General features: G+C 51.5%; 1 protein-coding gene across 1 annotated transcript in view; it reads right to left on the bottom strand.

The window, feature by feature from the left end:
* cdh2 (cadherin 2, type 1, N-cadherin (neuronal)) overlaps window positions 1-26,793 on the bottom strand; it is a 312,706-nt gene that overhangs the window by 263,841 nt on the left and 22,072 nt on the right. The window contains exon 2 of the mRNA XM_070888845.1: window positions 9,798-9,870. Within this exon, the coding sequence (XP_070744946.1) occupies window positions 9,798-9,870 (73 nt within the window). The remainder of the gene's footprint in view (window positions 1-9,797; window positions 9,871-26,793) is intronic.

The following is a 26,793-nucleotide window of genomic DNA, read 5'->3' as shown; positions in this document are numbered from 1 at the left end:
CCCCCCCTCTCTCCTCCCTCCCTCCCTCTCTCTCCTCCCTCCCATCTCCCTCCCTCCCCCACAACCTCCATTCCTCCCTCTCTCCACTCCTCCCTCCTGCCCCTCCCTCCCACTCTTCCTCTCTCCTCCCTCTCTCTCTCTCTCCCACCCCCTCTCTTCCTCCCTCCCTCTTTCCTCCCCTCCCTCTTTCCTCCCCTCCCTCTTTCCTCCCCTCCCTCTTTCCTCCCCTCCCTCTTTCCTCCCCTCCCTCTTTCCTCCCCTCCCTCTTTCCTCCCCTCCCTCTTTCCTCCCCTCCCTCTTTCCTCCCCTCCCTCTTTCCTCCCCTCCCTCTTTCCTCCCCTCCCTCTTTCCTCCCCTCCCTCTTTCCTCCCCTCCCTCTTTCCTCCCCTCCCTCTTTCCTCCCCTCCCTCTTTCCTCCCCTCCCTCTTTCCTCCCCTCCCTCTTTCCTCCCCTCCCTCTTTCCTCCCCTCCCTCTTTCCTCCCCTCCCTCTTTCCTCCCTCCCTCCCTCTCTCGACCCTCCATTCCTCTTTCTTCCCCTCCTCCCTTTCCTCCCCTCCCTCTTTCCTCCCCTCACTCCTCCTCCCTCGCTCCCTCTCTCCTCCCTGTCTCCCTTTCTCCTCTCTCTACTCCCTCTCCCCTCCCTTTCTCTTTCCTCCCCCTCTCTCCTCCCCTCCCTCCCTCTTTCCTCCTCTCCTTCCCTGTTTCTTTCCTCCCCTCCCTCCATCCCTCTTTCCTCCCCTCCATCCCTCTTTCCTCCCCTCCTCCCCTCCATCCCTCTTTCCTCCCCTCCCTCCTCTTTCCTCCCCTCCCTCTCCTTCCCTCCCCTTTCTCCCCCTTCCCTCCCTCCCTCTCATCTCCACTCCCTCCCTCCCTCCCTCCATTCCTCTCCTTCCCTTTCTCCTTCCCTCCCTCCCTCTCTCCTCCCCCCTCCATCCGACCTCCCTCCCTCCTCTCCCTCCATCCCTCCGACCTCCCTCCCTCCTCTCCCTCCATCCCTTCTCCTCTCTCTCGTCTCTCCTCCCCCCTCTCTCCTCCCTCCCCTTCCCGCCCCTCCCCCCTCTCCCCTTCCTGCCCTCTCACCTTCCCTCCCTCTCCACTCCCCCTCTCTCCTCCCGCCCCCTCCCCTCTCCCCTCACCTCTCTCCCCCACGCCCCCTCCCCTCTCTCCTCCCTCCATCCCCCTCTCCCCTCCCTCCATCACCTCCTCCCTCCCCACTCTCTCCACCCCTCTCTCCTTCCTCCTCCTCTCTCCAACTTCCTCCCTCTCTCCTCCCTTCCCCTCTCCACCCTTCTCCTCTCCTCCCTTCCACACTCTCTCCATCCCCTCCCTCTCCCCTCTCTCCACCCCTCTCCATCTCCCCTTCCCTTTCCATCTCTGAATTTCCATTCTATCCATCCCTCCCTCACTGTATTCCCTTCCCGCTCTCCTCCCTCTCTTCACTATCTCCTCCCCTTCCACCTCTCCATCCCTTACTCCCCTCTCTCCCTCTCTTTCCTCTTCTCCCTCTCCCCTTCTCCCTCTCTCACCCCATCACTCTCCCTCTTTCTCCCCTTCCTCCCTCCATTCTTCCCTCTCTCCATCTTTCCCTCTCCACTCCCTCCATCCCCCTCTTTCCTCCCTCTCCACTCCCTCCATCCCCCTCTCCATCTCTTCTCCCTCCCTTCCCCTCTCCCTCTCTCCTCCCTCCATCCTTCTCTCCTCTCTCCACACTTCTCTCCTCTCTCCACACTCTCCAGCTCCCTCTCCATCTCTCCCTCTTTCCCCTCTCCCTCTCTCACCTCTCTCTATCCCTCTCTCCCTCCCTCCCCCTCTCCTCCCTCCATCCCCCTCCATATCTCCTCCCACTCCACTCCCTCTATCCCCCTCTCCATCTCTCCTCCCTCCCCACTCTATCCATCCCTCACTCCTCCCTTTCTACCTATCCCCCTTCCCCCTCTCTCTCCACTCTATCCATTCCTTCCTCCCTGTATCCCCTCCCTCGCCTCCCTCTCTTCACTCTCTCCTTACCCCTTCCTCCTCGCCATCCCTTACTCCCCTCCCTCCCTCCCTCTCCCCTTCACTTGCTGCCCTTCTCTCTCCCTCTTTCTCCCCTTCCCCTTCTCCCGCCATTCCTCCCTCTCTCCATCTTTCCCTCTCCATTCTCCCCTTCCCCCTTAACCCCTTCATGACCTTTCCGAGCTCATCCTGTACATGAGACCCACTTCCTGCTCCCTTGACCCTATTCCCACCAAACTGCTGACCACCCAACTTCCTTTTCTGGCTCCCATGTTAGCTGACATTGTTAACGGTTCTCTCTCCTCAGGTACTGTTCCCCTCTTCCTCAAATCTGCCGTCATCACCCCTCTCAAAAAAAAAAACCTTGACCCCTACGTCCTTGCAAACTATTGCCCCATCTCCAACCTCCCTTTCCTCTTGAACGTGTTGTCACCTCCCAAATCCGTGCCCATTTTTCCCACAACTCCATGTTTGAATCCCTTCAATCCGGTTTCCATCCCTGCCACAGTACCGAAACAGCTCTCATCAAAGTCGCAATTGACATCCTTTGTGACTGTGACAAAGGCAAACTATCCCTCCTCCTCTTGACCTGTCTGCAGCCTTTGACACGGTTGACCATTCTATCCTCCTCCAACGCCTCTCCACCATCGTCCAGCTGGGTGGGACTGCACTCGCCTGGTTCCATTCTTATCCATCTAATCGTAACCAGAGAATCTCCTGCAACGGCTTCTCTTCCCGCCCCCGCATCGTTACCTCTGGTGTCCCCCAAGGATCTGTCCTTGGCCCCCTCCTATTTCTCATCTACATTTTGTCCCTTGGTGACATCACCCGAAAGCACAGCGTCAGTTTCCACATGTACACTGACGACACCCAGCTCTACCTCACCCCCCACTTCTCTCGACCCCTCCACGGTCTCTAAATTGTCAGACTGCTTGTCCCACATCCAGTTCTGGATGAGCAGAAATTTTCTCCGTTTGAATATTAGGAAGACCAAAGCCATTGTTTTCGGTCCCCACCACAAACTCCGTTCCCCAGCCACCGACTCCATCCCTCTCCCCAACTTCTGTCTGAGACTGAACCAGACTGTTCGCAACCTTGGTGTCATATTTGAGCCTGAATTGAGCTACCGACCCCCATATCCGCAGCATAACTAAGACCGCCTATTTCCACCTCCGTGACATTGCCCGTCTCCGCCCCTGCCTCAGCTCAGCTGCTGCTGAAGCCCTCAGCCATTCCTTTGTTACCTCTAGACTTGACTATTCCAACGCACTCCTGGCTGGCCTCCCACATGCTAACTGACGTAAACTAGAGGTGATCCAAAACTCGGCTGCCCCGTGTCCTAACTCGCACCAAGTCCCGCTCACCCATCACCCCCTGTGCTCGCTGACCAACATTGGCTTCTGATTACGTAACGCCTCGCTTTTAAAATTGTCATCGTTGTTTTCAAATCCCTCCATGGCCTCGACTCCCCCCCCCCCAACCCTCCCTATCTCTGTAACCTACTCTACCCCTACAACTATTTTGTTGTTGATCTGTAAATCAAGTGCCCTCTGATTAAAGGGGCACTAAACCGGACACATTAAACAAATTAAACTTTGGACAGTAAATTAAATCAACTTAAAATTTGGTTGCCGGGCGTGATGATGCACTCCAGTCCTTCCGGCGCCCACCTCTCGCGGAAGGCCGCGAGCGTACCGGTGGACACCGCGTGCTCCATCTCCAGGGAAACCCTGGCACGAACGTAACCGCGGAAGAGAGGCAGGCAGTCGGGCTGAACGACCCCCTCGACCGCCCGCTGCCTGGACCGGCTGATGGCCCTCTTGGCCAGGCCCCAGAGCAGTCCCACGAGGAGACCTTCCGACCCGCCCGCTCCCCTCCGCACAGGAGCGTGGGACTGAAGTGCAACCAGAATTTGAGGAGCAGCCCCTTCAGATATTGGAAGAGGCCTCCAGCCCTACAACCCTCCGAGATGTCTGCACTCCTCTAATTCTGGCCTCTTGCACATCCCCTGATTTCCATCACTCCACCATCCACCATTGGCGGCCGTGCCTTCAGCTGCCTGGGCCCCAAGCTCTGGAATTCCTTCACTAAACCTCTCCGCCTCTGTCTCCCCCTTTAAGACGCTCCTTAAAACCTACCTCTTTGACCAAGCTTTTGGTTGCATGTCCTAATATCTCCTTATGTGGCTCGGTGTCACATTTTGTTTGATAATCGCTCCTGTGAAGCGCCTCGGGAAGTTTTACTACCTTAAAGGTGCTATATAAATGCAAGTTACTGTTATGCGCAGGTGGATTGGCGTTATAGTCGCTAAGCTGCCTGGATTATGCTGGAGATCTCAGGAATGAAACATTAATCCCAGCTGCAAGCAACCTGGGAGAGAAATCAATAAGGCTTTAAAACAAAAATGTGCTTTTATTTAATTTAAACACTTTCGTTTATTAGTTATGAAAGTATTGGAGACGGCCAAAAAGGTTATTTGGCTCTCGCAAATCACCCAATGGCGGGTAACAGACAGCATGCTCGCTGTCCAATCGGCTGTGAGGAAGGTGCGTGAGCCACGGGGTTGGACGCTATGGGTGGCCAATGGCGAGAGCGTGGTGGCGGGGCTAGCGGGAGGTCATGTGACGAAACCTCCAGGAATACGCCCAACCAGTGTTGGCGATCCGAATTGGCCAACGAGTGAGGGAGGAAGGGGAGAGAGGGACAAAGAGGAGTTGAAATGGCCGACCATCAGCTGTATAATGACTATCTCTCGCTTCGGGGATAGAGGCACTTTAAAAAAATTCATTCCTGGGAGGTGGGCGTCGCTGGCAAGGCCGGCGTTTATTGCCCATCCCTAATCGCCCCTGAGAAGGTGGTGGTGAGCCGCCTTCTTGAACCGCTGCAGTCCGTGTGGTGAAGGTGCTCCCACAGTGCTGTTAGGGAGGGAGTTCCAGGATTGTGACCCAGCGACGATGAAGGAACGGCCGATATATTTCCAAGCCAGGATAGTGTGTGACTTGGAGGGGAACTTTGAGGTGGTGGTGTTCCCATGCGCCTGCTGCCCTTGTCCTTCTAGGTGGAAGAGGTCGCGGGTTTGGGAGGTGCTGTCGAAGAAGCCTTGGCGAGTTGCTGCAGTGCATCTTGTAGATGGTACACACTGCAGCCAGGGGGCGCCGGTGGTGGAGGGAGTGAGTGTTGAAGGTGGTGGATGAGCTGTTTTGTCCTGGATGGTGTCGAGCTTCTCGAGTGTTGTTGGAGCTGCACTCATCCAGGCCAGTGGAGAGTATTCCATCACATTCCTGACTTGTGCCTTGTAGATGGTGGAAAGGCTTTGGGGAGTCAGGAGGTGAGACACTCGCCGCAGAATACCCAGCCTCTGACCCGCTCTTGTTGCCACAGTATTTATGTGGCTGGTCCAGTTAAGTTTCTGGTCAATGGTGACCCCCAGGATGTTGATGGTGGGGGATTCGGCGATGGTAATGCTGTTGAATGTCAAGGGGCAGTGATTAGACTCTCGCTTGTTGGAGATGGTCATTGCCTGGCACTTGTGTGGTGTGAATGTACTTGCCACTTATCAGCCCAAGCCTGAATGTTGTCCAGGTCTTGCTGTATGCGGGCATGGACTGCTCCATTATCTGAGGAGTTGTGAATGGCACTGAACACTGCAATCATCAGCGAACGTCCCCACTTCTGACCTTATGATGGAGGGAAGGTCATTGATGAAGCAGCTGAAGATGGTTGGGCCTAGAACACTGCCCTGAGGGACTCCTGCAGCGATGTCCTGGGGCTGTGATGATTGACCTCAAACCACCACAACCATCTTCCTTTGTGCTGGGTATGACTCCAGCCAGTGGAGAGTTTTCCCCCTGATTCCCATTGACTTCAGTTTTACTAGGGCTCCTTGATGCCACACTCGGTCAAATGCTGCCTTGATGTCAAGGGCAGTCACTCTCATTTCACCCTCTGGAATTCAGCTCTTTTGTCCATGTTTGGACCAAGGCTGTAATGAGGTCTGGAGCCGAGTGGTCCTTGCTGAACCCAAACTGGGCATCGGTGAGCAGGTTATTGGTGAGTAAGTGCCCCTTGATAGCACTGTCGACAACACCTTCCATCATTGATGCTGATGATTGAGAGTAGACTGATGGGGTGGTAATTGGCCGGATTGGATTTGTCCTGCTTTTTGTGGACAGGACATACCTGGACAGTTTTCCACATTGTCGGGTAGATGTCAGTGTTGTAGCTGTACTGGAACGGCTTGGCTAGAGGCACGGCTAGTTCTGGAGCACAAGTCTTCAGCACGATAGCCAGGATGTTGCCGGGGCCCATAGCCTTTGCTGTATCCAGTGCGCTCAGCCGTTTCTTGATATCACGTGGAGTGAATCGAATTGGCTGAAGACTGGCTTCTGTGATGGTGGGGACCTCAGGAGGAGGCCGATATGGTTCATCCACTCAGCACTTCTGGCTGAAGATGGTTGCAGCATTGTCTTTTGCACTTGCGTGTTGGGCTCCGCCATCATTAGTTGTTTAGTGGTCCACCTCCATTCACGACTGGATGTGGCAGGACTGCAGAGCTTTAATCGGATTCATTGATTGTGGGATCGCTTAGCTCTGTCTATCATATTAAAACGTTAAAATAGTGCCATGAGATCTTTTACCTCCACCCAAGAGAGCAAATGGGGCCTCGGTTTAACGTCTCATCCGAAAAATGGCATCTCTGACAGTGCAGCACTCTCTCAGCTCCTTCCTCTGTTTAACATGCATGTAGTCCTGTGTTGCAGCTTCCCCAGGTTGGCAACTCATGTTTAGGTACGCCTGGTGCTGCTCCCGGCATGCTCTTCTACACTCCTCATTGTACCAGGGTTGGTCCCTTGGCTTGATGGTGATGTTGGAGTGAGGGATATGCCGGGCCATGAGGTTACAGATTGTGGTGGAATACAATTCTGCTGCTGCTGATGGCCCACAGCGCCTCGTGGATGCCCAGTTTTGAGCTGCTGGATCTGTCCTGAATCTATCCCATTTAGCACGGTGGTTGTGCCACACAACATGATGGAGGGTGTCCTCAGTGTGAAGATGGGACTTCTCATCGAATGGGGTACTGAAGTTGCATGTTCAGCCATGAACTCATTGAATGGCGGTGCAGGCTAGAAGGGCCGAATAGCCTATTCCTGCACCTATTTTCTATGTTTCTATGTCTCCACAAAGACTCCACACGGCATTGTCCGCATGCCCGACACGAGACTCCCAAAGCAAGCGCTCCACTCGGAACTCCTACACGGCAAGCGAGCCCAAAGGTGGGCAGAGGAAACGTTACAAGGACACCCTCAAAGCCTCCCTGATATAGTGCAACATCCCCACCGACACCTGGGAGTCCCTGGCCAAAGACCGCCCTAAGTGGAGGAAGTGCATCCGGGAGGGCGCTGAGCACCTCGAGTCTCGTCGCCGAGAGCGCGCAGAAAGCAAGCGCAGGCAGCGGAAGGAGCGTGCGGCAAACCAGACTCCCCACCCACCCTTTCCCTCAACCACTGTCTGTCCCACCTGTGACAGAGACTGTAATTCCCGTATTGGACTGTTCAGCCACCTGAGAACTCACTTTGAGAGTGGAAGCAAGACTTCCTCGATTCCGAGGGGCTGCCTGTGATGATGATGATCAGGGTAAAGTTGTTGTTGTTGTTGTTGTTGGCGACATGTCTAGACAGGTGTACAGGAAAAGTCACCTGAGTGCAGTGCCAGGTGTCTACGGGGAGCGTAGCACCATCTCTTGCAGAAGAGGAAGAGTTCGAGGTAGAAGCTGGTGGCAGATAAAAGTACTTTAAAAATCCATTTGAAGACGATGTTCAAAGTCGAAACATTCTAATTTCAACAGCCCACAGCAACTGAGTAATTAAAAGTTTGCAGTGAACCCAAATCACGAAGGAATATAGCGCGCCATATATCCATCTTCATCCCCTCGGTGCCTCGTCCTTTAGCAGGATGATTTTAACATATGGCATAAACTGGAGAAAAACTGAGTGGGCTGCCGAGATTATTCGTGAATAACAAGGTCATCATAAATGAGTTGTGGCCATTGGCTTAATCGCTCCCTAATATGATTAGCCCATTCACAGAACAGACCTCCTTTCCGGCTGGCCTTCATTACATATTCTCTAAATGTCATGATAGAAATCTGACCATTTGACCCTCAATCAGTCCTGACTAGAATTTCTAACTGCGCTCCTCTCTGTCTCTTATTTCCCTCACCACTGTTTCTTTCGCTCTCTCTATCTCTCTCTCTCATTTCCCTCGCCACTGTCTGTTCCTTGATTTCATTCTCCCTCTCTCCCTCTCTCTCTCTCTAACCCCTCCCTCACTCTCCACCAATTTTCTCTCCCTCCTTCACTCCACGCTTTCACACTCTCGTTTTCTCCCGTGGCTTACTACTCTCTCTCTCTCTCCCTCTCCCTCTCCCCGCACTTTCTTTGTCTGCGCTCACTAGCCCTCGCTCAGTTTCCACGAACCGAGCCACAGAATCCGTGCAGACAGCACAGCAGGATCAATAGGAGGGCAGTGGGAACACTAGGAAGAGAGGGTCGGACAGATGTGCAGCATATTTTGCAATCTGCGGATGATAATCAGTAGCCTGGAGGGACTGACTTCAAGGTTGCAATCTCATTTTCAGGCATACCATGTCATCCAAACCCCTAGATCAGGTAACATACCTTGTACTCACTCCTGTTTCAGTATTTACCATGCAATAACAGTGGGATGGGTTAGGGTGCTGCAGTTAACCACCTTAATATTAAAAAAAATGGATATAGAAATTCAGTGAAGGGGCTGAAATTGATCACCTCGCCGCCCACTGCCCCCGACATTCCTCCTGAAGACCCACCCAGTGCCACTTTCGGGGGGGCCTGGAGCGGGCGGGAGGGGAGAGCCGCCGTGAAGCGCCCGCTGATGTCCGTACTCGTTGGAGTTCAGAAGGATGAGGGGTGATCTTATAGAAACATTTAAAATAATGAAAGGGATAGACAAGATCGAGGCGGAGAGGTTGTTTCCACTGGTCGGGGAGACTAGAACTAGGGGGCACAGCCTCAAAATACGGGGGAGCCAATTTAAAACCGAGTTGAGAAGGAATTTCTTCTCCCAGAGGGTTGTGAATCTGTGGAATTCTCTGCCCAAGGAAGCAGTTGAGGCTAGCTCATTGAATGTATTCAAGTCACAGATAGATAGATTTTAAACCAATAAGGGAATTAAGGGTTACGGGGAGCGGGCGGGTAAGTGGAGCTGAGTCCACGGCCAGATCAGCCATGATCTTGTTGAATGGCAGAGCAGGCTCGAGGGGCTAGATGGCCTACTCCTGTTCCTAATTCTTATGTTCTTATGTCAGCGGACGGCCGAGTGGCGCAACTGAGCTCCCGCCCGCCGAGCTCCCAGATTCCTGCGGGCGGGAGTCGGCGGGAGTCGGCGGCAGAACGGGGGCGGGGCCGCTGGCTGGAGGCGGGTCTGTCCCCGACGGTGAGTCTGAGGATCCTGAGAAAAAGGTCAGTGAACATTTTATATATATTTTTGTTCCCACAGCGACTTACCTGAACGGGGGGTCCCTTGAAGGTCTTCCGATAGTTTTTTGATTTTTTTCCTGATGATTTTTATTCCCAGGTCTCCGACCCTCCGTGGGGCCCGACTCCATCCTCGGTGTTACTTGGGCGACAAGCGCCTCTGCCGCTGAGAATGAGACCTCCCGCCCACTGCCGCCCAGATTGGCGACGTACGTCGTCCATTTGCCGCCCGCCGACCTTCGAGGGACCTCGGCCGTGAATATCCCGCCCACAGTACCGTCCGGTACCTCGGCGGCCACCGGCGGCACTTTGGGCGGCACCTGGGTGGGCGGGGGCCTTGACCAAAATCGGCCCCTGAAACTGGAATGATAAATCACAATGGCATATGGACACAAGAAACAGGAGCAGGAGTCGGCCATTCGGCCCCTCGAGCCTGCTCCGCCATTCAATAAGATCATGGCTGATCATCGACCTCAACTCCACTTTCCCGCCCGATCACCATATCCCTTGAGTTCAAAAATCTATTGCTCTCGGCCTTGAATATACTCAACGGCTGAGCCTCCACAGCCCTGTGGGGCAGAGAATTCCAAAGATTCACCACCCTCTCAGTGAATAAATTCCTCCTCATCTCAGTCCTAAATGGCCGACCCCTTATCCTGAGACTGTGACCCCTGGTTCTAGACTCTCCAGCCCGGGGGGGAAACATCCTCTCGGCATCTACCCTGTCAAGCCCCCTCAGCATCTTATACAGGTAAACTCGCAATTATCTGCACACGGATCCAACGGGAGACCGTTGTAACGGGATTTTAAATTTCGGCTCGGGAAGGCATCGGGCTTTAACTTTACGATGTCAATCACTCTGACGGAGAAATCGTTTACTCGGCATAGCCCAATCCCCGAGGGACCCGGATAATCGAGAGTTGCCTGCATGTTGCAATGCGATCACCTCTCGTTAATTTGAAATGATGGGTGGAAGGAGGAAAAGAAAAGGTGTGAAATACGTTCAGGCCGAATTTGCCCCTTTCCCAAAAGGGCCTGTAAACACCGGAAACCCACGGCCACACTGCGGAGCGCAATGTTTCGCGTAATGGCTGCCATTATCAAAGTTCCGTTCCCGTGTTATCCCAGCGGTGACCTGCGCCCCCCCCCGCCCTTACCTGCTCCACTGCTGCCGATCCGTGCTAAGTGTGTCATCGCCGTGTGCACCGCTGATGTTCCCCCACCCCCCACCACTTGACTGTGAAAATCTTCCTCCCGTTGGGCGGTGCCGAAACAGGCTTTTTCGCGTTGGTCCCGAGAGGTTTAAAGGGGCAGGATGCACTGCTGCGGCCGCCATGGTTTTTTTGTCGGGCCGACTGCCGTGTCAGGCCCAACAATTATGCTCCCCCCCCCCCCGGGTTCGGCCGGGCCACCAACAAACAGCTTGGCCCACAACCCCCACCACCCCCCCCCCCAACTCTTGGGTTCCAGGACAAAACCCTCCCTGGGTGGCCCCGTGGACCGAACTTTAACAATGGCGCTGGCTCTCCACTTTGAGTGATGCGGCGCCGTGATTATGTCATCGCAACGGCCACTCCGTACCCCACCGCCCCCAACTTCCGCCCCTCTCGTGATGTCACCACCCCGTATCCGCCCCCCCCCCCCCATTAAGACCGACTCACGGATCCGAGTCGAAAAAAAAGAGCGAAATTTCACTCACGAGGTAACCTCAACCACCGTGGCGGTAAAAAGCTTAGAAACGGGCTGCGGGCGCCCCGTTTCGAGCGGGGAGGGGCAATTTTGGCCCCTCTGCGTTCACCACCCCCCCCTTTTATTCCCTTTCCCATGGCAGCTAGTGATGATTCCACCATTCACACCCCGTCTAGGCTCATCTTTTGTTTCCTAAATTGTCCCATTGCCATCTCATTTTTACCCACCATCCCTTCTGTCTCTGTAATCTCTCCTGCCTTCCACCCTATCACAGACCTTCCCTTTTGTTCTAGTCTCCCCTCCCCCCTTTCCCTGCCCCTCTGCACTTCCTTAAGAATCTGTTACATCTCAAGCTTTTCCAGTTCTGACGAAGGGTCACAGACCCGAAACTCTGTTTCTCTCTCCACAGATGTTGCCTGACCCGCTGAGATTTCCAGCATTTTCTGTTTTTATTTAACTCTGCGTTCACGCTACATCTGCAGTTGCAGAAGTGGGTTGTTACTAAGATGATAAGTTGCATGTTTGGAATCATCATCATGGGCAGTCCTCGAAATCAAGGAAGACTTGCTTCCACTCCAAAAGTGAGTTCTCAGGTGGCTGAACAGTCCAATACCGGAATTACAGTCTCTGTCACGGGTGGGACAGACAGTGGTTGAGGGAAAGGGTGGGAGGGGAGTCTGGTTTGCCGCACGCTCCTTCCGCTGCCTGCGCTTGCTTTCTCCGTGCTCTCGGCGACGAGACTCTAGGTGCTCAGCGCCCACCCAGATGCTTTTCCTCCACTTAGGGCGGTCTTTGGGTCAGGGACTCCCCGGTGTCGGTGGGGATGTTGCATTTTATCAGGGAGACTTTGAGGGTGTCCCTGAAACGTTTCCTCTGCCCACCTGGGGCTCGCTTGCCGTGTAGGAGTTCCGAGTAGAGCGCTTGCTTTGGGAGTCTTGTGTCGGGCATGTGGCCTGCCCAGCGGAGCTGGTCGAGTGTGGAATAATGAGTTGGAGTCGGAGGAGAGTAAAATGCACTTGCATCGTCTACATCTGCTTTAGGGGAATTTAGAGGTCGTTAAAATTATAAAAAAATTAACAACAGTGAAAATAGCTCCCAGATTCACAGCTGTTCCTGTGATGGAATGTATTATAATTGTAATAAAAATGTAGGCAAACAGCTCATACTCTTAAGTCTCTGTGGTAAATATCATAAGTTACTTATACACTTGCAGGCTGCTATCACATAGCAAAGTGCATGCGTGTTTTAGCAAACTACACATGAGTGGTACAATTAAAAAGTGTGAGATTGCTAAGCAGAATAGCATAAGAACATAAGAGATAGGAGCAGGAGTCGGCCATACGGCCCCTCGAGCCTGCTCCGCCATTTAATACGATCATGGCTGATCCGATCATGGACTCAGGTCCACTTCCCTGCCCGCTCCCCATAATCCCTTATTCCCTTATCGGTTAGGAAACTGTCTATCTCTGTCTTAAATTTATTCAATGTCCCGGCTTCCACAGCTCTCTGAGGCAACGAATTCCACAGATTTACAACCCTCTGAGAGAAGAAATTCCTCCTCATCTCAGTTTTAAATGGGCAGGAAGAGTAAATGTACTGGAAGAAGTGGAGTCATGGAATCGGTTCGGCCCATCGTGTCTGTGCTGGCCGACTAAGAGGCTACCCAGCCTAATCCCACTTTCCAGCTCTAGGTCCGTAGCCCTGCAGGTTACAGCACTTCAGGTGCACATCCAAGTACTTTTTAAATGTGGTGAGGGTTTCTGCCTCTACCACCCTTTCAGGCAGTGAGTTCCAGACCCCCACCACCCTCTGGGTGAACAAAGTTCTCCTCAACTCCCCTCTAATCCTTCTGCAGTTACTTTAAATCCATGGTTGTTGACTTCCCAACTACGGGAAATAGGTCCTTCCTATCCCTTCTATCTAGGCCCCTTGTAATTTTATACACATAAGGAAAGAAAAGAAAGACTTGGACTTATATAGCGCCTTTTCGATTAAGTGTGAGGTAATGCATTTGGGGAGGTCTAACAAGTGAAGGGAATACACATTAAATGATAGGACACTGAAAAGTGTAGAGGAACAAAGGAACCTCGGAGTACAGGTCCACAGATCCCTGAAGGTAGCAGGCCAGGTAGATAAGATGGTTAAGAAGGCATATGGAATACTTGCCTTTATTAGTCAAGTCATGGAATACAAGAGGTTATGCTTGAACTGTATAAAACACTGGTTAGGCCACAGCTGGAGTACTGCGTGCAGTTCTGGTCACCACTTTGCAGGAAAAATGTGATTGCACTGGAAAGGGTGCAGAGGAGATTTCCAAAAATGTTACCTGGACTGGAGAATTCTGGCTATGAGGAAAGATTGGAGATGCTGGGTCTGTTTTCTTTGGAACAGAGGAGGCTGAGGGGAGACCTGATTGAGGTGTATAAAATTATGAGGGGCCTGGATAGGAAAGACCTGTTTCCCTTGGCAGTGGGGTCAACAACCAGGGGGGCATAGATTTTAAGTAATTGGGGGGAGGTTTAGAGGAGATATGAGGGGAAATTTCTTCACCCAGAGGGTGGTGGGGGGGTCTGGAACTCACTGCCTGAAAGGGTGGTAGAGGCAGAAACCCTCGTCCGTGCTGTAAATTTCTATGATTCTATCACAACCACCAGATGTCCCAAAGCCAATGAAGTACTTTTGGGGTGTGGTCACTGTTGGAATGTGGGAATCGCGGCAGCCAACTTGCACACAGCAAGCTCCCACAAACAGCAATGTGATAATGAGCAGATAATCTGTTTTAGTGATGTTGATTGAGGGATAAATATTGTCCAGGACACCGGGGATAACTGCCCTGCTCTTCTTCGAAATGGTGCCGTGGGATCTTTTACATCGACCTGAGAGGGCAGATGGGGCCTCCGTTTAACATCTCATCCGAAAGACGACACCTCCGACAGTGCAGCACTCCTTCAGCACTCCACTTGAGTGACGGCCTAGATTTTTGTGCTCAAGTCCCTGGAGTGGGACTTGAACCCACAACCTTCTGACCCAGAGGTGAGGGTGCTGCCCACTGAGCCACAGCTGACACATACAGAACAAAGTATTTTATTCCAATTACTATTAACGCCACCCAGAAGGTCTCAGTGACGGTCAGTGCTGCCGTGAAATGCTGGCACAAAGGGAGTAATTTGGCAATGGCCTGTCGACGTCAGCAAACAGCAATGGCGTGCCCAACAACGATGTCATTCCGCAAGTGCCTAAGTATGAGTTTTGATATTTCCCACACGTCAGTCGGAAACTATTCCCATTTGTTCCCGGTCTCTAACGTGTTTAAAATAAAGAGGGACGGGACTAACTGGCAGTGGTGAAAAATCTCGCTCTCCTAACTGTAGTTCATCATAGGCAGTCCCTCGGAATCGAGGAAGACTTGCTTCCACTCTAAAAGTGAGTTCTCAGGTGGCTGAACAGTCCAATACAGGAATTACAGTCTCTGTCACAGGTGGGACAGACAGTGGTTGAGGGAAAGGGAGGGTGGGACTGGTTTGCTGCACGCTCCTTCCGCTGCCTGCGCTTGCTTTCTGCATGCTCTTGGCGACGAGACTCGAGGTGCTCAGCGCCCTCCCGGATGCTCTTCCTAATATGTCCTTACTATACAGTATAAATGCACACAAGGCCCATACTTGAGAGAAGGTCACTCTGTGACCTGTCCTTTATTGCCAAGACCTCAAGAGACTGAAGGTGGGTGGAGCTTCCCCTTTTATACCGGAAAGTCCAGGTTAGGAGTGTCTCCCACAAGTTCGCCCCTTTGTGGTCAGTGTTCTCAAGGTGTACAACTTAGGTCAGCTTATACATGGGTTACAATGATAGTTGAATACATGACACTTCCTCCACTTAGTGCGGTCTTTGGCCAGGGAACTGTAGTTCCAACAACAACAACGTGTATTTATATGGCGCCTTTAATGTAATGAAACATCCCAAGGCGCTTCACAGGAGTGTTATGAGATAAAGAATTTGACACACAGCCACATAACTAGAAATTAGCGCAGGTGACCAAAAGCTTGGTCAGAGAGGTATGTTTTAAGGAGCATCTTGAAGGAGGAAAGAGAGCTAGAGAGGTGGAGAGGTTTAGGGAGGGAGTTCCCGAGCTTTGGGCCCAGGCAACAGAAGGTACGGCCACTGATGGATGAGCGATTATAATCAGGGATGCTCAAAAGGGCAGGATTTGAGGAGAGCAGACATCTTGGGGGGGTTGTGGGGCTGGAGGAGATTACAAAGATAGGGAGGGGGCGAGGCCATAGAGGCATTTGTAAACAAGGATGAGAATTTTGAAATTGAGGCGTTGCTTAACTGGGAGCCAATGTAGGTCAGCGAGCACAGCGGGTGATGGGTGAGCGGGACTTGGTGCGAGTTAGGACACGGACAGCCAAGTTTTGAATCACCTCAATTTTATGTAGCATTGCAGCAAGGAAGATCGAGAAAGAGGGTTGGTGCGATGGCGCAGTCCTGTTTGACCCTGGTCCAGATATGAATTGGGTCTGTGATGAATCCGTTGGTCAGGATCACGATTTGCATGTCGTCGTGGAGCAGGTGGAAGATGGCGACAAACTTTTGGGGGCAGCCGTAACGGAGGAGAACGCTCCATAGTCTCTCGCGGTTAACAGTTTCAAAGGTCCGTTGGGCGGGCCACATTGTCCGCATGCCCGACACAAGACTCCCAAAGCAAGCGCTCTACTCGGAGCTCCGTCACGGCAAGCGAGCCCCAGGTGGGCAGAGGAAATGTTTCAAGGGACACCCTCAAAGCCTCCCTGATGAAGTACAACATCCCCACTGACACCTGGGAGTCCCTGGGCCAAAGACCGCCCTAAGTGGAGGAAGAGCATCCGGGAGGGCGCTGAGCATCTCGAGACCCGTTGCCGAGAGCATGCAGAAAGCAAGCGCAGGCAGCGGAAGGAGCGTGCGGCAAACCAGACTCCCCACCCACCCTTTCCCTCAACCACTGTCTGTCCCACCTGTGACAGAGACTGTAATTCCCATATTGGATTGTTCAGTCACCTGAAAACTCACTTTTAGAGTGGAAGCAAGTCTTCCTCGATTTCGAGGGACTGCCTATGACGGTGACGATGAGTTTACTTAGGGTAGAATGTGGGAGGCCAGCCAGGATTGTGTTGGAATAGTCAAGTTTAGATGTAACAAAGGCATGGATGAGGACTTCAGCAGCGGATGAGCTGAGTCAAAGGCAGAGACGGGCGAAGGTGGAAATAAGCGGTCTTAGTGATGCGAGGATTTTTAGACAAGATCGAGACGGGGGTAAAAAGTGGGGGTTGGGGGGACATCACGGTATTGATTAAAGAAACTATTACAGCGGTGAGGAGGAATGATATGTTGGAGGGATCATCAAATGAGGCCATATGAGTCGAGCTGAAAAATAAAAAAGGGGCGATCACTCTACTGGGTGTGTATTATAGACCCCCAAACAGTGGGAGGGAGATAGAAGAGCAAATATTTAGACACATTTCTGTGAAGTCCAAAAGCCATAGGGCAGTAATAGTCGGTGATTTCAACTATCCAAATATTGATTGGGGCAAATACAATGTGAAGGGTATAGAGGAACTTTTTTAGTCAGTATGCAACAACCCCAACACAAGAGGGGGCGGTTCTGGATTTAGTTTTGGGGAATGAAGCTGAGCAGGTGGAAGGGGTATTCGTGGGGGAGCACTTGGGTGCCAGTGACCATAATTCAATCAGATTCCATCATCATCACAGGCAGTCCCTTGGAATCGAGGAAGACTTGCTTCCACTCCTGAAGTGAGTTCTTTGATGGCTGAGAGCCACAGATTCTGTCACAGGTGGGACAGACAGTGGTTGAGGGAAAGAGTGGGTGGGACTGGTTTGCCGCACGCTCCTTCCGCTGCCTGCGCTTGCTTTCTGCATGCTCTCAGCGACGAGACTCGAGGTGCTCAGCGCCCTCCCGGATGCACTTCCTCCACTTAGGGCGGTGTTTGGCCAAAGACTCCCAGGTGTCAGTGGGGATGTCGCACTTTATCAGATTCAAGGTAGATTTGGATAAGGACAAGGATAGACCAGAAATAAAAGCCCCAAATTTGGGAAAAGCTAACTTTGCTAAGTTGAAAAGTGATTTGGCCACAGTGGACTGTAAATAGCCACCAACGATGTCTCCGCAAGATCCTGCAAATCCTCTGGGGGGACAGATGCACCAAAGTTAGTGTCCTCATTCAGGCCAACTTCCTCAGCATCGAAGCACTGACCACACACGACCAGCTCCGTTGGGCGGGCCACATTGTTCGCATGCCTGACATGAGACTCCCAAAGCAAGCGCTCTACTCGGAACTCCTTCACGGCAAACGAGCCAAAGGTGGGAAGAGGAAATATTTCAAGGACACCCCCAAAGCCTCCCTGATAAAGTGCAACATCCCCACCGACACCTGGGAGTCCCTGGCCAAAGACCGCCTTAAGTAAAGGAAGAGCATCCGGGAGGGCGCTGAGCACCTCGAGTCTCATCGCCGAGAGCATGCAGAAATCCAAGCGCAGGCAGTGGAAGGAGTGTGCGGCAAACCAGACTCCCCACCCACCCTTTCCTCCAACCACTGTCTGTCCCACCTGTGACAGAAACTGTAACTCTCGTATTGGACTGTTCAGTCACCTGAGAACTCACTTTAGAATGGAAGCAAGTCTTCCTCGATTTCGAGGGACCACCTACGATGATGACTTCAAGGTAAATTAGTGTCGGATCAGCGGGAAGCATTCAAAGAGGAGATCCGGAAGGCTCAGGCCAAGTATGTGCCCTTAAAGAAAAAGGGTGGGAATAACAATTCGAGAGTACCCTGCATGTCTAGGGACTTAGAGGGATGAATAAAGAAAAAAAGAGAAGCTTATGTCATATACTGACGGCTAAATAGTGTAGAATCTTTGGAGGAATATAGAAAGTTCAGAGGTGAAATTAAAAAGGATATTAGGAATGCAAAGTGAGAGCATGAAAAATTATTGGCAAAGAAAAATCAAGGAAAACCCAAAGATGTTTCTGTTGTGTATGTATATACCCTGTACACTCAATGTACAGTTACATAAGACCAATGACTGTATCTTTACACTGTATACACTATGCCTGTACCACCAGAGGGTGCAACTGGTGGAGACCTAGGGGTCACCTGCACACCGCAGGTAACCAATAAAAGGGAGCTCACCTTACTGTAACCTCATTCAGGAGCTGCAATAAATGGACTGAGGCCACAACAGTTCAAGTGTAATACCTTACCTTGTGGAGTCATTACCAGAGTGTTTACAGACACAATAGTTCCATAAATATATTAAAAGCAAGGAGATAACTAAAGAATGTGTAGGGCCTATTAGAGACTATTGTGTTCCTAACACAGATGAGACTGCACACAGGGAGGTTAAAGTAACAGTGACCTCAGTCTTTATTAAGACACTCCAGAGTGAGGAACAGGCCTTAGGGGCCGGCTTATATACAGTGCTCCCAAGGGGGTTGGGATCCCTTGGGACTTCAGGGAATGCACTCCCTGGTGGCGGAACATGGGAGTGCATGCTTTACAGATACACAACATCACTCCCCTCCTCAAAGTCAAAGTGAAAACTATTTACAAGGTGAGGCGGTCGGGGGCCTTTCTTTCCCTGGTGGACCGCCTCGGTACAAATGTCTGTTCTGTTGTGTTGGCTGTGTCTTCGCTGGGCTGGCGTGTTGTTGGCCCTGCAGGGCTGCTGGGGGAGCCTGGCCTTGCTGGGCTTTTGGGCGTGATGAGTTTGATTTCCGGGTCCGGGGTGGTGTTGTTGATCCTTTGGGTGTGTGTTGTGGCCTCGAAAAAGGTGGTGTCTGCTGTGGGTTGTTCAGGGCAGTCTGTGAACCACAGCCTCATTTGGTCCAGGTGCTTTCTGCAAATTTGTCCATTGTCTAGTTTAACTACAAACACCCTACTCCATTCTTTAGCTATCACCGTGCCCGTGATCCAATTGGGACCATGTCCATAGTTTAGCACATACACAGGGTCATTCAGATCAATTTCCCATGACACAGTGGCGCGATCATCGTTTACATTTTGTTGCTGCCGCCTGCTCTCTACCTGATCATGCAGGTTGGGGTGAACCAGCGAGAGTCTGGTTTTAAGTGTCCTTTTCATGAGTAGCTCAGCTGGGGGCACCCCTGTGAGCGAGTGGGGTCTCATGCGGTAGCTGAGCAGTACTCAGGACAGGCGGGTTTGGAGTGAGCCTTCTGTGACTTGTTTAAGGCTCTGTTTGATTGTTTGTACTGCCCGCTCTGCCTGCCCATTGGAGGCTGGTTCAATCGAGGCCGAGGTGACATGTTTGATCCCATTGCGGGTCATGAATTCTTTAAATTCGGCACTGGTGAAACATGGCCCGTTGTCACTGACCAGTATGTCAGGCAGGCCGTGGGTGGCAAACATGGCCCTCAGTCTTTCAATGGTGGCGGTGGCAGTGCTTCCCGACATTATTTCACCTTCAATCCATTTTGAAAAAGTATCCATCACCACCAGGAACATTTTACCGAGAAACTGGCCCGCATAGTCGACATGGATCCTCGACCATGGTCTGGAGGGCCAGGACCTCAAACTTAGTGGTGCCTCTCTGGGCGCGTTGCTCAACTGAGCACACACGCTGCATTGCCGTACACAGGACTCTAAGTCAGAGTCGATACCGGGCCACCACACGTGGGATCTGGCTATCGCTTTCATCATTACTATACCTGGGTGTGTGCTGTGGAGGTCCGAGATGAACGTCTCCCTGCCCTTTTTGGGTCGCACTACGCGGTTACTCCACAACAGGCAGTCTGCCTGAATGGACAGCTCGTCCTTTCGCCATTGGAACGGCTTGATTAGCTTTTGCATTTCAACGGGAATGCTGGCCCAGCTCCCATGCAGTACACAGTTTTTTACTAGGGACAGCAGAGGATCTTGGCTGGTCCAAGTCCTAATCAGGTGGGCCGTGACAGGTGATTTATCATTTTTAAACGCTTCCATGATCATTAACAAGTTTGCAGGCTGCGCCATTTCCACCCCCCGTGGTGGGCAATGGTAGCCGACTGAGAGCATCCGCACAGTTCTCGGTGCCTGGCCTGTGGTGGATGGTATAGTTATATGCTGATAGCGCGAGTGCCCACCTTTGTATGTGAGCTGAGGCATTAGTATTTATCCCCTTGTTTTCAGCGAACAGGGATATGAGGCGCTTGTGATCGGTTTCCAGTTCAAATTTGAGGCCAAACAGGTACTGATGCATTTTCTTTACCCCGAACACATGCGCTAATGCCTCTTTCTCAATCATGCTGTAGGCCCTCTTGGCCTTAGACAAGCTCCTGGAAGCATAGGCGACAGGTTGCAACTTCCCCACAACATTAGCTTGTTGTAATACACACCCGACTCCGTACGATGAAGCATTACATGCTAGCACAAGTCTTTTACACGGGTTATACAATACAAGCAGCTTGTTGGAGCATAAAATGTTTCTGGCTTTCTCAAAAGCAATTACTTGGTTTTTCCCCATACCCAGTTCTCACCTTTACGCAATAACACATGTAGGGGCTCTAAGAGGGTGCTTAACCCCGGTAGGAAGTTACCAAAATAGTTGAGGAGTCCCAGGAACGACCGCAGCTCCGTGATGTTCTGTGGCCTGGGCGCATTCCTGATAGCCTTCGTCTTGGCGTCTGTGGGCCAAATGCCGTCCGCCGAGATGTTTCTCCCCAAAAAACTCCACTTCTGTTACCATGAAGATGCATTTCGACCTCTTCAGCCGCAGCACTATGTGATCCAGTCGCTGGAGGACCTCCTCCAGGTTTTGTAGGTGCCCGACGGTGTCCCGACCCGTGACCGATATGTCGTCCTGAAAGATCACCCTGTGTGGTACTGACTTGAGTAGGCTCTCCATGTTTCTCTGGAAGATCGCTGCAGCCGACCGAATTCCAAACGGGCATCTGTTGTAGATGAACAGTCCCTTGTGCGTGTTGATGCAGGTGAGGCCCTTCGAAGACTCCTCCAGCTCCTGCGTCATGTAGGCCGAAGTCAGGTTGAGCTTGGTGAACGTCTTGCCTCCTGCCAGCGTCGCAAATAGGTCGTCTGCCTTAGGTAGCGGGTATTAGTCCTGTAGCGAGAAACGATTAATAGTTACTTTATAATCGCTGCAAATCCTGACCGTGCCATCACTTTTGAGTACTGGAACAATCGGGCTGACCAACTCGCTGAATTCCACTGGGGAGATGATGCCCTCGCGTTGCAGCCTGTCCAGCTCGATTTCCACTCTGTCCCTCATCATGTGAGGTACCACTCATGCCAAACACAGTTCCAGTTAATTTATGAACATTGCTAGCACTTGTGTGCTGAGAGATTTGTTTGGTGTTATCACTGGTGGACATAAACACCTGTGCTATCGCAATGATTTAGACGAGGGGATTAAATGTAGTATCTTCAAATTTGCGGATGACACTAAGTTGGGTGGCAGTGTGAGCTGCGAGGAGGATGCTATGAGGCTGCAGAGTGACTTAGATAGGTTAGATGAGTGGGCAAATGCATGGCAGATGAAGTATAATGTGGATAAATGTGAGGTTATCCACTTTGGTGCTAAAACAGAGAGACAGACTATTATCTGAATGGTGACAGATTAGGAAAAGGGGAGGTGCAACGAGACCTGGGTGTCATGGTACATCAGTCATTGAAGGTTGGCATGCAGGTACAGCAGGCGGTTAAGAAAGCAAATGGCATGCTGGCCTTCATAGTGAGGAGATTTGAGTACAGGGGCAGGGAGGTGTTACTACAGTTGTACAGGGCCTTGGTGAGGCCACACCTGGAGTATTGTGTACAGTTTTGGTCTCCTAACTTGAGGAAGGACGTTCTTGCTATTGAGGGAGTGCAGTGAAGGTTCACCAGGATGGCGGGACTGACATATCAAGAAAGACTGGATCAACTGCGCTTGTATTCACTGGAGTTCAGAAGAATGAGAGGGGATCTCATAGAAACATTTAAAATTCTGACGGGTTTAGACAGGTTAGATGCAGGAAGAATGTTCCCAATGTTGGGGAAGTCCAGAACCAGGGGTCACAGTCTAAGGATAAGGGGTAAGCCATTTAGGACCGAGATGAGGAGAAACTTCTTCATCCAGAGAGCGGTGAACCTGTGGAATTCTCTACCACAGAAAGTTGTTGAGGCCAATTCACTGAATATATTCAAGAAGGAGTTAGATATAGTCCTTACTACTAGGGGGATCAAGGGGTATGGCGAGAAATTAGGAATGGGGTACTGAAGTTGCATGTTCAGCCATGAACTCATTGAATTGTGGTGCAGGCTCGAAGGGCTGAATGGCCTGCTCCTGCACCTATTTTCTATGTTTCTATGTTTCTAATTGCCTTACTGAGGGTCGGTGTCTCTACAGTCAAAAGTGTTCGTCGGATGGTCTCGTGGCCAATGCCCAGTACAAAAAAGTCTCTGAGCATTTGTTCCAGGTAGCCATCAAACTCACATTGTCCTGCAAGTCGCCTTAGCTCGGCGACGTAGCTCGCCACTTCCTGACCTTCAGATCGCTGGCACGTGTAGAACCAATACCTCGCCATCAGCACGCTCTCCCTCGGGTTAAGATGCTCCCGAACCAGTGTACACAGCTCCTCATACGACTTATCTGTGGGTTTCACCAGAGCCAGAAGATTCTTCATGAGGCTGTAGGTCGGTGCCCCGCAGACCGTGAGGAGGACCACTCTCCTTTTTGCAGCGCTTCCTTCTCCGTCCAGCTCGTTGGCTACAAAGTACTGGTCTAGCGATTCGACATAGGCTTCCCAGTCCTCACCCTCCGAGAACTTCTCCAGAATGCCCACAGTTTGCTGCATCTTTGCGTTGGATTCGTATACTCGTCGCCAGTTATTGTGTTCCGAACACAGATGAGACTGCACACAGGGAGGTTACAGTAACAGTGACCTCAGTCTTTATTAAGACACTCCAGAGTGAGGAACAGGCCTTAGGGGCCGGCTTATATACAGTGCTCCCAAGCGATGCTGGGATCCCTTGGGATTTCAGGGGATGCACTCCCTGGTGGCGGAACATGGGAGTGCATGCTTTACAGATACACAACATCACTCCCCCCCACAAAGTCAAAGTGAAAACTATTTACAAGGTGAGGCAGTCGGGAGCCTTTCTTTTCCTGGTGGACCGCCTCGGTACAAATGTCTGTTCTGTTGTGTTGGCTGTGCCCTCGCTGGGCTGGCGTGTTGTTGGCCCTGCAGGGCTGCTGGGTGAGCCTGGCCTTGCTGGGCTGTTGGGCATGATGAGTTCGATTTCCCGGTCCGGGGTGGTGTCGTTGATCCTTTGGGTGTGTGTTATTGGAAAAAATCCTGAAGGACAGGATAAATCTACATTTCGAAAAGCAAGGATTAATTACAGACTCTCAGCACGGATTTCTTAAGGGAAGATCATGTTTGACTAACCTTTTCGAGGAGGTAACCAAGAGAGTTGATGAGTGTAGTGCATACGATGTAGTGTATATGGACTTTAGCAAAGCTTTTGTTAAGGTCCCACATGGTAGACTGGTCACGAAGGTAAAAAACCATGGGATCCAGAGCAAAGTGGCAAGTTGGATCAAAAATTGGCTTAGAGGTAGGCAGCAAAGGGTAATGGTTGATGGATGTCTTTGTGACTGGAAGGATGTTTCCAGTGGGGTTCTGCAGGGCTCAGTACTGGGTCCCTTGCTTTTTGTGGTATATATCAATGATTTAGATTTAAATATGGGGAGTATGATTAAAAAGTTTGCAGATGATACTAACATTATCTGTGTGGTTGATAATGAAGAGGAAAGTCATGGGCTGCAGGAGGATATCAATCTACTGGTCAGGTGGGCAGAGCAGTGGCAAATTCGGAGAAGAGTGACATAATGCACTTGGAGAGGGCCAGTAAGGAAAGGGTATATACATTAAGCGGTAGGCCACTTAATAGTGTAGATGAACAAAGGGACCTTGGAGTGCTTGTCCACAGATCCCTGAAAGTAGCAGGCCAGGTGGATAAGGTGGTTAAGAAGGCATATGGAATGCTTGCCTTTATTAGCTGAGGCATAGAATACAAGAGCAGGGAGGTTATGCTTACATTGTATAATACACTGGTTAGGCCACAGTTGGAGTACCACATGCAGTTCTGGTCGCCGTATTATAGGAAGGACGTGATTGCACTAGAGAGGGTGTAGAGGAGATTTATTAGGATGCTGCCTGGAATGGAGAATCTTAGTTATGAGGACAGATTGGATAGGCTGGGTTTGTTCTCATTGAACAGAGGAGATTGAGAGGAGACCTCATTGAGGTGTACAAAATTTTGAGGGCCCTGGATATAGTGGATAGTAAGGGTCTATTTCCATTGGTAGAGGGGTCTATTACGAGGGGGCATAGTTTTAAGGTGGTTGGTGGAAGGTTCAGAAGGGATTTGAGGGGATGATTCTTCATGCAGAGCGTTGTGGAGATCTGGAACTCGCTGCCTGGAAGGGTGGTAGAGGCAGAAACCCTCACCACATTTGAAAGGTGCTTGGATGGGCACTTGAAGTGCCGTAACCTGCAGGGTTACAGACCTAGAGCTGGTCATTGGGATTAGCCTGGATAACCTCTTGTTGGCTGGTGCAGATACGATGGTAAGTACTGCAGGGAATCGAATACGGCCAGGGTGATCACCTGGACCTGTTTCGATCACCTGGATGGGTCAGAGAGGAATTTTCCCAGATTTTCTTCCCTAATTAGGCTGGGTTTTTATCTGGTTTTTGCCTCTCCCAGGAGATCTCATGGCTCCGGTTGGGGTGGAGTGTAGAATGTTTCAGTGTAAGGGGTGTCACAGTTGTGTGGGGCGGACTGGTTGGGCTGGGTGCTCTTTACCTTTCCGTCATTGTCCATAGGTTTATATGTAACCTTCAGGGCTGCTGACCGAGGGCCGTGCGGCTCTTTGTCGGCCGGCGCGGACACGACGGGCCGAAATGGCCTCCTTCTGCGCTGTAAATTTCCATGTTTCTATGCTGTGGATATGGGATCAAAAGCTCATTTCAGGGTCAAATATGACACCGAGTTTGTGAACAATCTGGTTCATATGAACAGGAGGAGGCCATTCAGCCTAGATGATGTGCTCAAGTTTTTGGAGTGGGGAGTTGAACCCATAACCTTTTGACTCAAGAGGCGAGTGTGCTACCCGCTGAGCCACAGCTGACGCATCAATCCCCAAAAAACAGGATCAGCCCCTGGTGTAACCCATGGACGAACACTTGACAACATAACTTCAGTTCTCATCTCAGATATCATCATCATCATAGGCAGTCCCTCTGAATCGAGGAAGACTTGCTTCCACTCCTGAAGAGAGTTCTTTGGTGGCTGAACAGTCCAATACGAGAGCCACAGACCCTGTCACAGGTGGGACAGATAGTTGTTGAGGAAAGGGGTGGGGAGTCTGGTTTGCCGCAGGCTCTTTCCGCTTGCTTTCTGCATGCTCTCAGCATTGAGACTCGAGGTGCTCAGCGCCCTCCCGGATGCTCTTCCTCCACTTAGGGCGGTCTTTGGCCAGGAACTCCCAGGTGTCAGTGGGGTCTTCTCCCTGTGGCCGAGGAGCTCCTCCCGGAGTCACAGTGCAGGTTTTGTCCCTTTCGGGGCACAACGGACATGATTTTTACAGCGCGATAGCTACAGGAAAAATACAGGGAGCAGCGCCAGCCCTTATACGTGGCTTTCTTCGACCTAACAAAGGCCTTTGACACTGTCAACCACGAGGGTCTATGGAGCGTCCTCCTCCGTTTTGGATGCCCCCAAAAGTTCGTCCCCACCCTCTGCCTGCTCCAAAACGACATGTAGGCCGTGATCCATACCAACGGATCCATCACAGATCCAATCCACGTCCGGACCGGGGTCAAACAGGGCTGCATCATCGCCCCAACCCTCTTCTCAATCTTCCTCGCTGCCATGCTCCACCTCACAGTCAACAAGCTCCCTGCTGGAGTGGAACTAAACGACAGAACCAGTGGGAACCTGTTCAACTTGCGCCATCTCCAGGCCAGGTCCAAGACCACTCCAACCTCTGTCGTCGAGCTACAGTACATCGGACAACGCCTGCGTCTGTGCACATACAGAGGCTGAACTCCAGGACATAGTCGACGTATTTACTGAGGTGTACGAAAGCATGGGCCTTACGCTAAACATCCGTAAGACAAAGGTCCTCCACCAGCCTGTCCTCATCGCACAGCACTGTCCCCCAGTCATCAATATCCACGTCGCAGCCTGGGACACATAGAAACATAGAAAATAGGGGCAGGAGTAGGCCATTCGGCCCTTCGAGCCTGCACCGCCATTCAATGAGTTCATGGCTAAACATGCAACTTCAGTACCCCATTCCTACTTTCTCGCCATACTCTTTGATCCCCCTAGTAGTAAGGACTACATCTAACTCCTTTTTGAATATATTTAGTGAATTGGCCTCAATTGGTCACCGTGGACCACTTCCCATCTCTCGGGAGCCTCCTATCAACAAGAGCAGGCATCTCAGATATAAATATTGAATGTGATGCAAAATTGGGAATAATAATTGGCTTTCATTGTACAAGCGCAGACCACGGGACGATGGAATTTTTCTAATGCAA

Source organism: Pristiophorus japonicus, chromosome 1 (genome assembly GCF_044704955.1).
Source record: "Pristiophorus japonicus isolate sPriJap1 chromosome 1, sPriJap1.hap1, whole genome shotgun sequence".
NCBI classification, from domain to species: domain Eukaryota; kingdom Metazoa; phylum Chordata; class Chondrichthyes; family Pristiophoridae; genus Pristiophorus; species Pristiophorus japonicus.
This window is presented reverse-complemented; position numbering and strand designations above follow the sequence as displayed.